This window comes from Pteropus alecto, unplaced genomic scaffold (assembly GCF_000325575.1).
Source record: "Pteropus alecto unplaced genomic scaffold, ASM32557v1 scaffold88, whole genome shotgun sequence".
NCBI lineage: Eukaryota > Metazoa > Chordata > Mammalia > Chiroptera > Pteropodidae > Pteropus > Pteropus alecto.
The window spans coordinates 9,777,328-9,790,803 of NW_006494611.1; the positions used below are offsets into that span (position 1 = coordinate 9,777,328).

The following is a 13,476-nucleotide window of genomic DNA, read 5'->3' on the forward strand; positions in this document are numbered from 1 at the left end:
GGCCGGGGCCTGCAGGCCCCCGGTACGGCAGGATCCGGACTCCGGACCGGACTATGAGGCGCTACCGGCCGGAGCCACTGTCACCACGCACATGGTGGCGGGCGCCGTGGCAGGGATTCTGGAGCACTGCGTGATGTACCCCATCGACTGCGTCAAGGTGAGACTTGGACCGGCTCCGAACCCGACCTAGGGCTGGCCCGACCCCTGGGTCCTGTCCGGAGCCAGGATCCCGGCCGAGAGCCGGAGCCGACATGAGTTGCTTCTTGGCTCCTGCCATCACCACACAATTCGACTGATACTCCATGCAAGCAAGGTCCGGGCTGGGAGTTGATCCCAGTCAGGAACCAGGACCCGTTTCTAACCGTCAGTGAGATCTGAATCAGGACTCTGGAACGAAAATCTGTCAGCCCAAGCCCTGGATCTCAGCTGGGACTAAACAGGAATAGGGTGGGATGGGATGAGAACGGGTAAGTGTTACTAACTTGATTAAGGTGAAGCCAACTGCCTTGAATCAGATCCTAATGCCTTGAGATGTTCTCTAGGCGAGTGCTTTTACAAACTCCTTGCCTTGTCTTCCCTAAAAAGTGTCGCGGCAGGAACCAGAATCTGGAATCTCTCAACTAGATAAAAAAAATTTACTTAATCTAACCCATGACTGATGGGAAATCATTGTGCAGTCAGAATTCAGAGTACCAGACTGGAAATAATGTGAGAAAGACCGTGTTCAGGAAAAGGTTTCGGTTTCTCTGTGCAGCAAACATATGACACCCCACCTATTTCCTGAACATGAAAATTGAGCTGGGATTAGGATTGTGCATGTGCAGAGAGAACATCAGCTCCTAACGGAGAAATGGAACCGATAGTGTTATTTCTTTAGCCATCTGAAGTTGACAAAAAGGGAAAACTTGACTAGAAGGGAAGCATTACGACATAGGAAAGTGGATGTAAGTGTGAAGAAAACGAAATGAGCTCAAAACGAGGGCGTGATTTGATGAAAGTAAATCTAGTTATTGCATCCCAGCCAAGGAGGCTGATTATTGATTAGAAGGTGTATAAGTCAGGTGCTTCTTAAGAAAGCTGAGTGAAGAGGGGAACCGATTATTCTTACAGTTCTTTTTCTTGTGCATGAGCTAAGGTACCAACCACTAAAAATGAGGACTAAATTGAGAAGTTATCTCGAGAGGTTTTGTTGAAATAAATGTAATAACAGACTGGTGCCTCCTTTACATGTTTAAGGGTATAATCAGACAATATCCTGTCAGTTCATTGATGTATGTTTTGTCTGCAAATTAGGAAAAATGTTATATATTCAGAAAGAAGAGAGTATCAACTTAGGAAATGCAGACTGTCTCTTCTGTTTCTTCCTGGTTCCAGTACCGTTTCATATTTCATTTGTAATGTGGATGAGGAAATGGAGAAAGTGCTCGTTAAGCTTTGTGAATGACATTGAGTTGGTAGGAGTATTCTGGCACATTGCAAGATAACTCCTAACAAGAGCTATACCACTGAAAGAGTGGTAAATGTACTTCGCTAAAGTGAACATTAGAATTTTAAAAGCTCTTGTCAATGGGGAGGAATAGAAATAAACAGTAAAATCCATCAGAGAAAAGAAAATGGTTAGTGCTCTAACAATATTGAAATGTAAAATGGATAACTACAAATGAAAAAGATTCAGACATTTATGTAATGGAGTCTAGGTTGAATGACTGAATTGTTAATGTTATATATCCAAAAGTTAATATGATCTAACTGCAAAATAACATCACTATACTTAGACTGTGAGTAAAGAGCAGGGTCTAGAGTACTCTGTTTCAGGAAAGGTATCAAATGAAAACTAGATCAAAGAGCACAGTGAATATTATTTAAGGACTTGAAAAATACAATGTAATGTTGACCGACTTAGAAATTACTATAACTTACCAATTTAAGTGTTGTTCCAGTACCGTGGGAAGCTACCTCCTTACCCCATGTATTTATATAATGCTACTGTTGCTGTTAACATTTTACAGATTCTTTTCTGTTAGAAATGCCTCTAGAATATTTGGGTGCATATACTTAATGGGAGCAAATCTTTGTCCTATGACAAGATGGAATTGACTTTTTAGTAACTGAAACCATTCAGGATCAAATATGGTGGATAAAATGGCAGATCAAAATGGGTAGTACTGGTTAGAGTCAAAGATAAGGTGAGACCAGAAAGCAGGGAGACTGATTGACTCCTGAGGCTGATAAACTCACTGAGGGAACATTTCTGAAGAAGAGTTCCAAAAATGTTTTGCATAATCACAGCATTGCTGGAAGTCACTTCTAGCCTTCCAGGGTAACTACAGTATTTTAAAGAACGGTTCTTACTCATTTACATAAGCTTTGGATTTTTTTCTTAAAAATGAGTCATACAACATTTTAGTCATGCCTCAACGCCCTACATTAAAGAAATAATTTTTTGATCTGGAGGAAAAAATGTTCAGGAATCTTCAAAAACAAAAGCTTATTTTAGAAGAATCATTTGCCATTAATGCTGGGATGTAAATCACTAGAGGGAAACACTAGGTGAGACCTGTAGGATTTAGTGTCAGTAGGTATGTTAAACACTTATGCAGACATGAAAGTAAAATTCATATATCTTCAGAAAAGGCTTCCCAGTTCACTTGTGCTGGGGCAGCTCTTCTTCCTCTTTACCATAAATGAGTGGTAGAGAGGAAGAGCAGCCCAACTGTACCCTAAGATTAGAGGCAGGTACCCATGTTGGAGCTTCAAGAGCAGCCACAGTGTTTGCAAATGAAAGCTGACATTGCCTCTTGGCATGTAAACCTGTGTCCCCCCAGCCACTTATCAGAGTCAAGGTGACTTAAAATGCCCTTGGGAGGGACCATGAGAAGTCAGCATAGCCTTGCTAGGCTATAGTTATTCAGCCAACTATTTCCATGGTCATATAGAGAGGTTTAGGAACCCAAATAAATGTCAGTTTTCTTTTTCTAGGCCTTTATCTATAAAGGTATAGGCTCTAATACTTTTTATCTATAAAGGGATAAAGCACCAGGCTTTATCTATAGGGATAGGCTCTGCAACTTGGCGCAGTCGGAACTCTTCTCAAAGTCATCTGGCAGAGTACCCACCTGTCAGCAAGGTGCTGCTTTTTTTTAGCTCTGTAGTGGTAAAGCAAATAGTCTACTCTCATAATAGGGGGAAAGAGCAAAGAGAAATTCTCTTTTCCAAATTCCAGATGTAAATGGATATCTATACACATTCACTGATGAACGGTTAGGGACTGGCAGCATTGGCTTATTTGATTTTCTTGTGTCTAATAATAATAACAATAATAATAAATATTCAATAAATGACAGTAAATGATATGCCGTATTTTCATTTAGTCCTTGAGACCACTTCATGAAGTAGACACCATTTTCATTATTTTACAGATGAAAAAAAGGAGGCAAGTTAAATAACTTGTCCAAGGTCATATAGTTTAAGTGGTAGAGTCATGATTTGAACCCAGTCTGACTCCCAAGCCTTCCGTACAGCTTCTCAAAATCAGATTTCCAGAACTAAGCAAGGCACAGAATTTGACAATAGTGCTTGTTCCTAAACATGACCTTCAGATTAATAGCTGGACATGTAAATCATAATCACAGAGAAACTTTAAAATGAAAACAATACAAATTAAATCTGATTTATTAAGGAGCAGTTAGTTGCCCATGCACATTTGTGAAATGACTTATCCAGAGACAACAATGCCATGATCTGTAAGATGAACTAATACTTTTGAGAATCATATTTAAATACAACCATAGCTTTATATTTCTAGCATCTCATAAATTACCAATGGTTTTTACATGCCTCAACTCTTTGAATCCACACAACGGACCTATGTGCCAGCCATTCTTAGTCTTATTCTATAGACGATAATATTGAAACTCAGAGAGGTTAAGTGACATACCCAAGAACACACATTTAGCAAAGCGGGGGCTTAAACTCAGGCTTTCTAACTCAAATGTAGCTTGTCTTTTACCAAACCACTTATCTCCCTACTAGTAGCTTTTCTTCAAAGTCAGGCAGTGGTTTTTGTTATATTAAAGGCTATTAATATATTCTTACTTAGAGATTTTGTCTTTCTCCAAAAGATAGATTTATTGGTCCACAAATTAGGGGAGCCACATTTGTATATTTGGCATTGCTTATGCCTGGGTCCTTACCATAAAGGAAATTTTCATTGAGTTAAAATTGTGAGTCACATTTAGATGTGTGTAAAATGTTCAGAGTAACTTACCCGCAGTCCAGGTTTCTCTTGGGGGTGAAGAGTTCCAAGCCTCTGAGGCCAGATCTTTCAAGACTGGTTGCCTAACCATGCCCTTGACTCCAGCAAAGCAGTGCAATTTCTGAGTATTCTCCCTATACAAGATCAGTTCCAAACAAACCTATGGAAACATAATTGTTAAGCTACCAGGCCCGGTTTATCTGTTAGTAGCCATAGCCTGCAAAGACCTGTAGCCTTTCTGAATAATTCATCTGATGAATTTTATACCCCTTGCATGATGTGAAAGATTAGTAAGTACACCCTCGACTGGACATTTATGAATTTGTGTTTTGAGAAGTGGAAGAGTGTGTCAAATTGTGATAAGTGATACTGTGTATTTCTAATCGAACTTCCAGTAATTAATCTTTTAAGCTCCTAGTTCTTTCTTGGTAGCAGGCAGGAGAAAATAGTATAGAGGAATGTTGATTGCCTGTGGCTAATTAGGACCTGTCAATCTGGTTAGTTTCTGGTAATCCGGTTAGTTATTTTTTTCTCCCATGCTCTTGAGAAAAGGCATTACTCTTGGGTTCCAAATGGCCAACAGAAAAGTTCAAGCTTTTAAATACAGATTGAATCAGCAATGAAGTAAGAATTTAAATCGTACTTGGGCATCAGTTACCTCTGTTGGCTCACTAATGGCTGATTCTCTGAATTGGTGCAGGCACAGCTAATATTCATTCATTCTTTCATTTATTCATTCGGCAAACACATCTTGAGTGCCTACTGTGTTCCAGGCACTGGATATTGATTTTATTATTAACTGTTAGTCCCTGTGCTACCTTAACCTTGAAATAGAGCAATAGACAGATCTTCATTGGGAGACACACCCTTCAGAGAAGGTCTATGATTTGGAGAAGTGTTTCAAATAAGATTAATTTCCCAAATTTCAATAAAACTTTGTCTAGTAATATCATACAAAGTGTCTACCAGGAGCATTTGCAGTCTTGTTCTCTGGCATATTTGTCAGTTTGGCTCAAACAAATTGTTATAAAGATTCTCTACAGGTTTGGACATTTCTCATGTTGACAGATTCATATAAATGGAATCATACAGTATATACTCTTATGTCTTCTGACTTATTTAACATTGTGCCTGTGAGATTCATCTGTGATAATATGTGTAACAGAAGTAAAAAGAAAAAGTGTATACCATAAACTTTCATTCCATTCACTGAATCCTCTAGAGATTCCAAGGATTATAGTTCATGGAGACTGATTTTATTAACCAATGCCAATTTAGGGATTCAATCAATTTAGATTAGCAATCTGGAAGCCCCTTTAGTTTTAGAGACTGGGTTGGTTTTTACCTTCATAGAAAGAAAGTAAACTTTCTTTTCCCAGAAAATTAGAGCAGCATCTATTAGGAATGCTATGTCTGCCAAGATTTTATCTTACAGACCCAGCTGCCAATGCCAAAGAGTCTGAAAAAGTCAGATTATCATCAAAGTTATATCAAAGGATGAGCCATCATCTCATTAGTCAATGTAGTGTTTGGTCAGGAAGCAGGCCCAGGATCAGTGTTCAGAAACACATGAAGTATGTTGTAGATAGTAAACACTTGACTTTAGAATCTGTTTGTAAAGAATCTTAGCCTGAGTTATTAAAGGCACAAAAGCAACTTCTGAAACGGGGACTTGATATTTGTTGCTGGAGCTATGGATCATTTTGGAGTTCAGAGACACCAGGGGACTATATTCTTGGGGAAAAAAAGGTATTCCATTCTTAGAGTCATAAAATGACTAGAGAAAAAAAAAGTCCAAGGCTTGGAAAGATTGGATATAGATTTGGAAGGAAATAAAACTGGATGCCAGGTATCCCTCCTGCACGCTGGCATGATTCCACAAAGAAAGTCTGCTCAGTGCCCAAGGCCTGAGTGTTGAGGTTGAACAACACTTCGGCATCACTGACATTACTCTTCGTTCTATAATTTCAGACCCGGATGCAGAGCCTACAACCTGACCCAGCGGCCCGCTATCGCAATGTGTTGGAGGCCCTCTGGAGGATTATGAGAACGGAGGGCCTGTGGAGGCCCATGCGGGGGCTGAACGTCACAGCAACAGGCGCGGGGCCTGCCCACGCCCTCTATTTTGCCTGCTACGAAAAGTTAAAAAAGACATTGAGTGATATAATCCACCCTGGGGGCAATAGCCATATTGCCAATGGTATTGAGCCTTCCTGTGCTGGTTCCCCCACCTAACCCATCTCTTTGGGCTTTGCTGCTGTCAATGCTTTCCAGTCTCAGCGTGGTTTGGAGCTGAAGCTTTGGGCTGGGGTAGGCCAGATTATAGGGGAGGGACTTCCAAACCTGATGTTCTCAGACAACTGGCCGCTTCAACCCCACCCCTCCTTTGAGGCACCTCAACAAAGGGTTACAGTATCCTCCCTTACCTACCAGCTTGACTCTCTCATCTTCTCCCTGGCATCAACTTCTAATGCCTTGGTAATGTTGAGACACACACTGAACTACCCCCATTGTATATTTATTGATAGTCAGGTGATGTCCTGTCCCTCAGGGCAGGATCACCCCCAGGTGCCCAAGGAAGACACTAATGGAGCCCCAGCTCTTCATCTCACCTTTTCAGGATCCTAACTGACCAGAGGCAGTTTGGGTCATTGAGAACATGATAAGATCTCAAGTGAATGGGGGCGGGACCAAGGGACTTATGTATGGAGAAACCACAGTGTTGGAAGTCGTGTGGAAGTAAGGGAAGGGATAGCAATCTGAAGATTGAGGATTGTCTGAAAACCAAATTGAGTGTGGAGAGAAGGTGAGGAAAGGTCTACATAGACAGATGTTAGGATTTAGAGATGAGTTGGGCAGCATAGGGCAGCAGGATAGAAGGTGATATTCTGTAGTGAAGATCCGACCTGTCCTTCATGTTCTCCCTCCATTGGAGTCAGTTGATATGCTGACATCTCTTGGCAGCAGTGTTTCTGCTTCCTGTTTGGGACATGAACTGCATTTATTCTCAGAACCACCTTTATTGGTAAAATCTGGGCTTTTTTTTTTTTTTTTTGACTTCCCAACCTTAATATCCTAGATGTGGAATGTACATTGGTGACCTTACGAAGTTGGTAGGAACAAATATCTTCATTTCTGGGGACAGGAGGGTAGGAGCAGTGGGTGCCCATTTTTTGAACTGGCTCTTAACATCGTTCCCTCTCCGCGCCGAGGTTTAGCACAGCCACTCCCCTTCATTCTGGGGCCTCAGTGAATCAGTCGTCCTCTCCAGGCCTTACATGTGGCAGTTGTTTTCTCCTTTGCAGGTGCGGCCGGGTGTGTGGCGACATTACTTCATGATGCAGCCATGAATCCAGCTGAAGGTAACGATTCCTCACCCTCTCTCTCAGTGGGCAGCTGCATCTGCGTCTCTGGGCTTTTTCTTTATTTCTGGTTTGCAGAAGAAAGCTGAGGAGCACCCCATCGGTTTTGGTAGGAAATCCTGCCATGTTATCTTGTCTTGCCACCAGAGGGCGCTCCTCCCATGTTGTTAGTACTTAGCAGGAGTCCCTTGGACAGGAAGCATATTCATTGAGATTTAAGTCATCTTTGGGGCTTCCCTAGAAAAAGATAAGGCTCTACTTGGCCTGTTCCTCGGCCTTCTTAGAAGTCCCCTTTATAGTGGATTTGATCTTATCTGAAATATTAGCAGATTATTTCACTTCGAAGAGGTGGAAATGGATTTTGACAGTTGAAAATACTGCCACGTAGGAATGAAGATAGTTGAGAGGAATGAAAGAGTAAATTGGAGAGTTCATTCCCTGCACTGTGGCTTGGATCTTTGCATTTTAGTTGGAGAACGAGGTACCCATGCAAATATGAAGGGGTAGCATAGTTGCATGTTCCTTAAGTTCCATTTTTTTGCCTGTCTGGGCAAGGCCATGGTTTGGAAAGGGCTAAAGCTAAGGATGAGATCCACAGAGCTCACAACATGTTATCTGCTTCTTGAGGGATTAGGAGATATTTGGAAACTAAAACCACTCTTCTTTGCTAAGAATTTTGTTTTTGGTGGTACTTCTTCCTCTCCTGTGGGAGGGAGTGAACGTCCTCATGTCCTAAGAGTTAGGTGTTCTTAGTACCTGGGGATTAGGATCATTAGGGCTATATGTTTATTATCATCTTCACTGCCACTGAGTCACTTCTTGTTTTATGAGTTGTAATTGTAGCTAGGTGCTTATTTCAAGGAAGCCTCTGGAGTCTCTGAACCATAGATAGATCTTACATGTTATTTGACTGGTTTTAAAGAAATCCTGCCAGAAGTGGGTCTGTTATTTTTTGTCTCTTACCAACCCTCTCTGATCCTCTCCTCTCAAAAAAGGGAAACCTTAACTTTTCAGGCCAACTGACTGCTCGCTCATTTTTTTTTCTCTCTATCATATTGGCTGATCCGCTGACTTGGAACTGAATCTGGCACTTGCTCACCTGTTGGTTGCCTTCGCCATTTCTTCCTTCTCGTTGATGACACCACCAGTGGTCAAGCAGAGGATGCAGATGTACAACTCACCATACCACCGGGTGACAGACTGTGTACGGGCAGTGTGGCAAAATGAAGGGGCCGGGGCCTTTTACCGCAGCTACACCACCCAGTTAGCCATGAACGTTCCTTTCCAAGCCATTCACTTCATGACCTACGAATTCCTGCAGGAGCACTTTAACCCCCAAAGACGGTACAACCCCAGCTCCCACGTCCTCTCCGGAGCCTGTGCAGGAGCTGTAGCTGCCGCTGCCACAACCCCACTGGACGTTTGCAAAACACTGCTCAACACCCAGGAGTCCCTGGCTTTGAACTCAAACTTCACAGGACATATTACAGGCATGGCTAGTGCCTTCAGGACGGTATATCAAGTAGGTGGAGTGACCGCCTACTTCCGAGGGGTGCAGGCGAGAGTCATTTACCAGATCCCCTCCACAGCCATCGCATGGTCTGTGTATGAGTTCTTCAAATACCTAATTACTAAACGGCAAGAAGAGTGGAGGGCAGGCAAGTGAAGCAGCACTGAGTGGAGCCAGGGGTTGAGACAACACTGCTGCGCCCCGCCGACTCCAGCCACATTCTCTGTCTCCTGGCATGATCCAGCCTCGAGTGGAGTTGGAAGGAAGGTCGGGGGCTCTCCCCAGGCTATTGGTGTTCTGGCTAACACCAGTTCCTGCCAACTTCCGTTGCCACCACCTTTCCTTCCAGGCCCTAAATAGGTGCAGCAAAGCACACCATAGCACCTTTGACAACCTCTCTCCCTCCTGGGCCTGATGACCTGCTCTAGACTGTTATAGAGGGATAAGCAGCTCCTTCCCCTGGTTCCTAATAAAAAGCCTTTAAATTAAATCGTTTCATTGGGTTTGTCTTGCCAAAGGGGAAGTGAAATGCTGTCAACTATTCTTGACTTTAAGCATAAGCAGAGGGGCCCAAGGGAAGGTCTATTGTGATCCATAGTTTTTGTTTCTGCTGATTATCATGGTGATTTAAGACCCTGGGGCCTTACTCCCCTTGTTTTATTAATAGGCTACAAGGAATCACCCTGATGGCAGGAACAATAGGCCTTTGACAGATCCTCCCTAAACAGGTGATCTTGATCCCACTATTGCCTTTTCCCTAGGGCAGTGGGGTGGCACAGAAGAAGTAGAGGATCTCTGTGTTCTAATTCTCAGCTCTGCCTACAGAGTTCCAAGTGGCACTTCATTTTGTAATGTAGTTGCAAAACAAATTATTTAGTGCTGCAAGTCCTGAAGATTATGTGGTACATAAGAACACCTTTCATTTGGTTTTAAGACTTTTGCAAGTACTTTAGCATATGTGATCTCACCTGTTCTCACAAAAGCTGTAAAGTAGGCAGTGCAGGTATCTCTGTTTTGCAGATAAGGAAAGCTCATAGAGGCTGTGGCTTGTTCAAGGTCTCACAGGAAGTGCATAACTGGGACCCTAACCCAGAAATTTTGTCCCCAGAAAGGAAGCTAACTGTGCCTTCTTACAGATGGGAAATGAGTGGAGGGTTTGCACTCCAACCTGCCACCTGAGAAGCTTCCTACCTGACAACCACTCAGCTCTGCTGAGAAACTTTCAGGAATGGGGCTTTCACTGTGCTTTTGAGTTAGTCTGTTCTCTTGTTTGGTTATCTCTAATTATTAACGACTTCAGTACAAAGAGTGGAAAGCTAAACCCATGAAGCTTTGATCTGTCATCCTTCTTATGTCATCTGTCATTCATTCATTCAGTAACTACTGAGTGTCTGTTCAGGCACTGGTGTTGGGGATACGATGATAAAACCATCCGATTCCCTCAAGGAGCTTATTGTCTGGAGAAGAAGATAGAGGTAAACAGGCAATTACAAGATAAAATGACAAGAAATAAGATAGGGTAAACCTAGAATACTGGTTTGGAGGATGTAGGATTATCAGCCTGGCCTTGGATGACTGGGGATAGGCTTTTGGAGGAAGTGACATCTGGGTAACACCTGGAAGGCAAATAAGCTAACTAGGTGAAGAAGGGTGTGGAAATGTTCTAGGCTAAGCCTTGGAGGTAAGAGAGAATAAGAAGTGTTTGGGGTTAGGTGTGCAAGTGGTTTGGTAGGACTGACACCTTCTGGGCAAGGCATGCGGCTAAGAACCAAGCAGGGGCAGAGTCTTAAAAGCAATACTTAGTTTAGAGTTTATCCTGAAGGCAGTACAGAGGCATTTCAGGATTTTAAGCAGAGGTACGGTGTGATCGAATTTACAATTTAAACAGATTACTGAGGCTCTCTGAAAAAAACTTAGAGGAGTTAGACCAGACGGGCAGGCCGATTGGTCATGAGCCTGTCACAGTCATCCAGGCAAGGCTGCAGGGTGGTCTAGACCAGGACTGTGGCAAGGGAGATGGAGAAAAGTGCTAGATTGGAGTGGTGTTAGGGTTGTAGAAGCAATAGGATTCGGTTACAGAACAAATCTTGACCTCCTTCCACCTGAGAGCCCTCCAAATATCTATGGAGACTCATATCTGAATGCACTTGAAAAAAATCTGTCAATAAAATGGCAGGGTCTCCTGTTTTAAGCCATATTTAAGTAAGCTCTGCTGCCCCTCTGATTTAGCAATGGAAAAGAGAGATGTTAGTACTAAGCAGTAGTCACTGGAGTTTGACTCGCCTATGGAGTAAAAAGAGCTTGCTGAGATCATTTCAGGGGTCAGTTCAGAGGGTTTGCTAGTAAAAATGGAAGAGAATAGCTGCCTTCTAGCACAGCCTAAGCACAAGAGCAAAGGGAATTCTCTCCACACCCTGTTCCTGCAGTCACCTTTACAGAGCCACTGCCTGGCAGAGTATCCAGACTACAATAAGCATTGTGGCAATCAAGTCCATTTTTCAAGAACAGGATGTGAGGTAATTTCTGAAAGACTTGTAGTCACTAAAGACCCCTTCTGTTCACAAGTAATGAGAAAAGAATGCCAAGGTGACTTTCCCATCTCCAATTGTGTTCTAGCTACAGGAGGACAGTTAGTTTGGAATTTGGACAGGACATAAGGTTTTATGGATCTCTGGATCCAATCACTGGAAGAGATAGAGGCAGAACAGTATGAAAAGTTTGAGCAGTTCCGGACGCCATTGACTGGTTGCTTGGGTCAGGAAGCAAGCCTCACGTCCACCGGGCTCTCCATCCCCATGAGAGCTGTGGGCATTTGGGACATTCCCAAGGCCTCTCTGGAAAGCCAGTAGGTTGTGTGGCACCTAGAGGATCCAGGACCAAGCCACCATCAAGTGCTCAGTTCCTGCACAGTGCTACGTGACGGGAAAAGCAAGAAAGTAAGTAACAATTTAGCCAGAATAAACTTAATGGAAGGGACAAGACCAACGTGAAGGAAACAACAATCTGGTAATAACACAAGACCATCTATAGCCATGCACTGGATTATACAGAAGAATGAGGTTGAGAGAAAAGATGAGATAAGTGGAGGTCAGAGTTAACAGGAAAGAGGTGGCTTTGCTGAATAAAATAAAATAATTTTGTAAAAGCCAATAAAAATTGAGCATCGCTAATTTTATAAGATTTAGAAAACAGAAAATACTTCTAATCCTATTACCCAGAGAATATGACATTTTGATGTACACATCATCTAGTATTTTTATGCATATTTTTGTTAATTTTCCCAAATCATCCTAAATCTGATCACACTGTAACCAGCCTCTTTCACACAGTAGTATACCATGCCATCTTTCCACATGATTAAATTTTCTTCCATCATCTTAGTGTAAATAACCACACATTTCATTGTACAAACGTACAAAAGTTTATTTAGTCCGTCCTTGTTGCACTTTTATAATAATTTATTATCGAGAGCATTTTTGGTGGGTAGGTAGAGTCTGAATGACTAAAAGGTGAATAGGGTAAATGTGGAGAGGTTCAGAGTGAGGAGACAGTTTAGCGCCACCTCCCGGCAGGCGTTCAAGAGGCCCTGACTGGAGACCGGGCTGCAGCTTAGGGAATGGAGGTGATGAGACGGGCCAGCTGGAATGTCAGAGGTAGGAGGATTCTTAGAATTCATCTTGCTTCACATCCCTCCCGGAGACCCACCTCACTCTAAAGCATCCCAGACTCGGGTTCCCACCCTGGCTCCTGTGTCTGGGAGCGCGTGCTGCTCAAGGCCATGCGTGTCATTGCTGCAAACCTCCGTTTGTGAGAAAGTTCATCCTTCGTGGTCTTCTGCTTCCATTTTAGGATCACATCACTCCCCTGCTTCTGCTGCCAAATTCCTCACGATGACTAACAGGGCTTTACATAATTTGGCCCCTGCCTATCTCTCCAACCCAAACTTACCACATGAACACGAGGCATCCAAAACAAACACGTATTTTCTTGAAAATAAAAAAATAGTCCTTCTGTTGTCTTTATTCATCAGTTTAGTAGGACTGATAAACAGTAGTCTGTCTAAACTATCAGAAACGTGCGACGATTGATGTTCAGGCTGGATGTGCAGTATTTTGTTACTTCCTGCCACCTCGGACTGGTGAGTAGAGATCAGGTTCTGTGGGTGTCGCACATAGTATTCCGTGCATTGTCAGAGCTCCATAAATGTAACCTCTATACCACCACCACCCCTGCCACCCACAGTCACACACTAAAAAAGAAAGGAGAACAATTCTTTCTATTGAGGCACTTAGGTCTCCCTATAATTTCTACCTATAATCTCTCTCTGCCAGCTGGATAGAGCAGCATGT

General features: G+C 42.8%; 1 protein-coding gene across 1 annotated transcript; it reads left to right on the forward strand.

Annotated features, from left to right (window-relative positions):
* The first annotated feature begins 6 nt into the window (after positions 1-6).
* Positions 7-9,617, forward strand: SLC25A28 (solute carrier family 25 member 28). The gene is made up of 4 exons (XM_006925891.1): positions 7-157; positions 6,227-6,455; positions 7,561-7,617; positions 8,766-9,617. Exons 1-4 carry the CDS (start codon positions 92-94, stop codon positions 9,281-9,283), a joined length of 870 nt encoding a protein of 289 aa, XP_006925953.1. The 5' UTR covers positions 7-91; the 3' UTR covers positions 9,284-9,617.
* The last annotated feature ends 3,859 nt before the right edge of the window (positions 9,618-13,476 follow it).

What these genes read in the sequence shown, in the direction of transcription:
- SLC25A28 (XM_006925891.1), top strand. Translation starts at nt 92, where the DNA reads ATGGTGGCGGGCGCCGTGGCAGGGATTCTGGAGCACTGCGTGATGTAC. An exon ending in CAATAGCCATATTGCCAATG is followed by an intron (nt 6,456 to 7,560) that starts GTATTGAGCCTT and finishes TCTCCTTTGCAG; the next exon opens with GTGCGGCCGGGTGTGTGGCG. An exon ending in AGCCATGAATCCAGCTGAAG is followed by an intron (nt 7,618 to 8,765) that starts GTAACGATTCCT and finishes TGACACCACCAG; the next exon opens with TGGTCAAGCAGAGGATGCAG.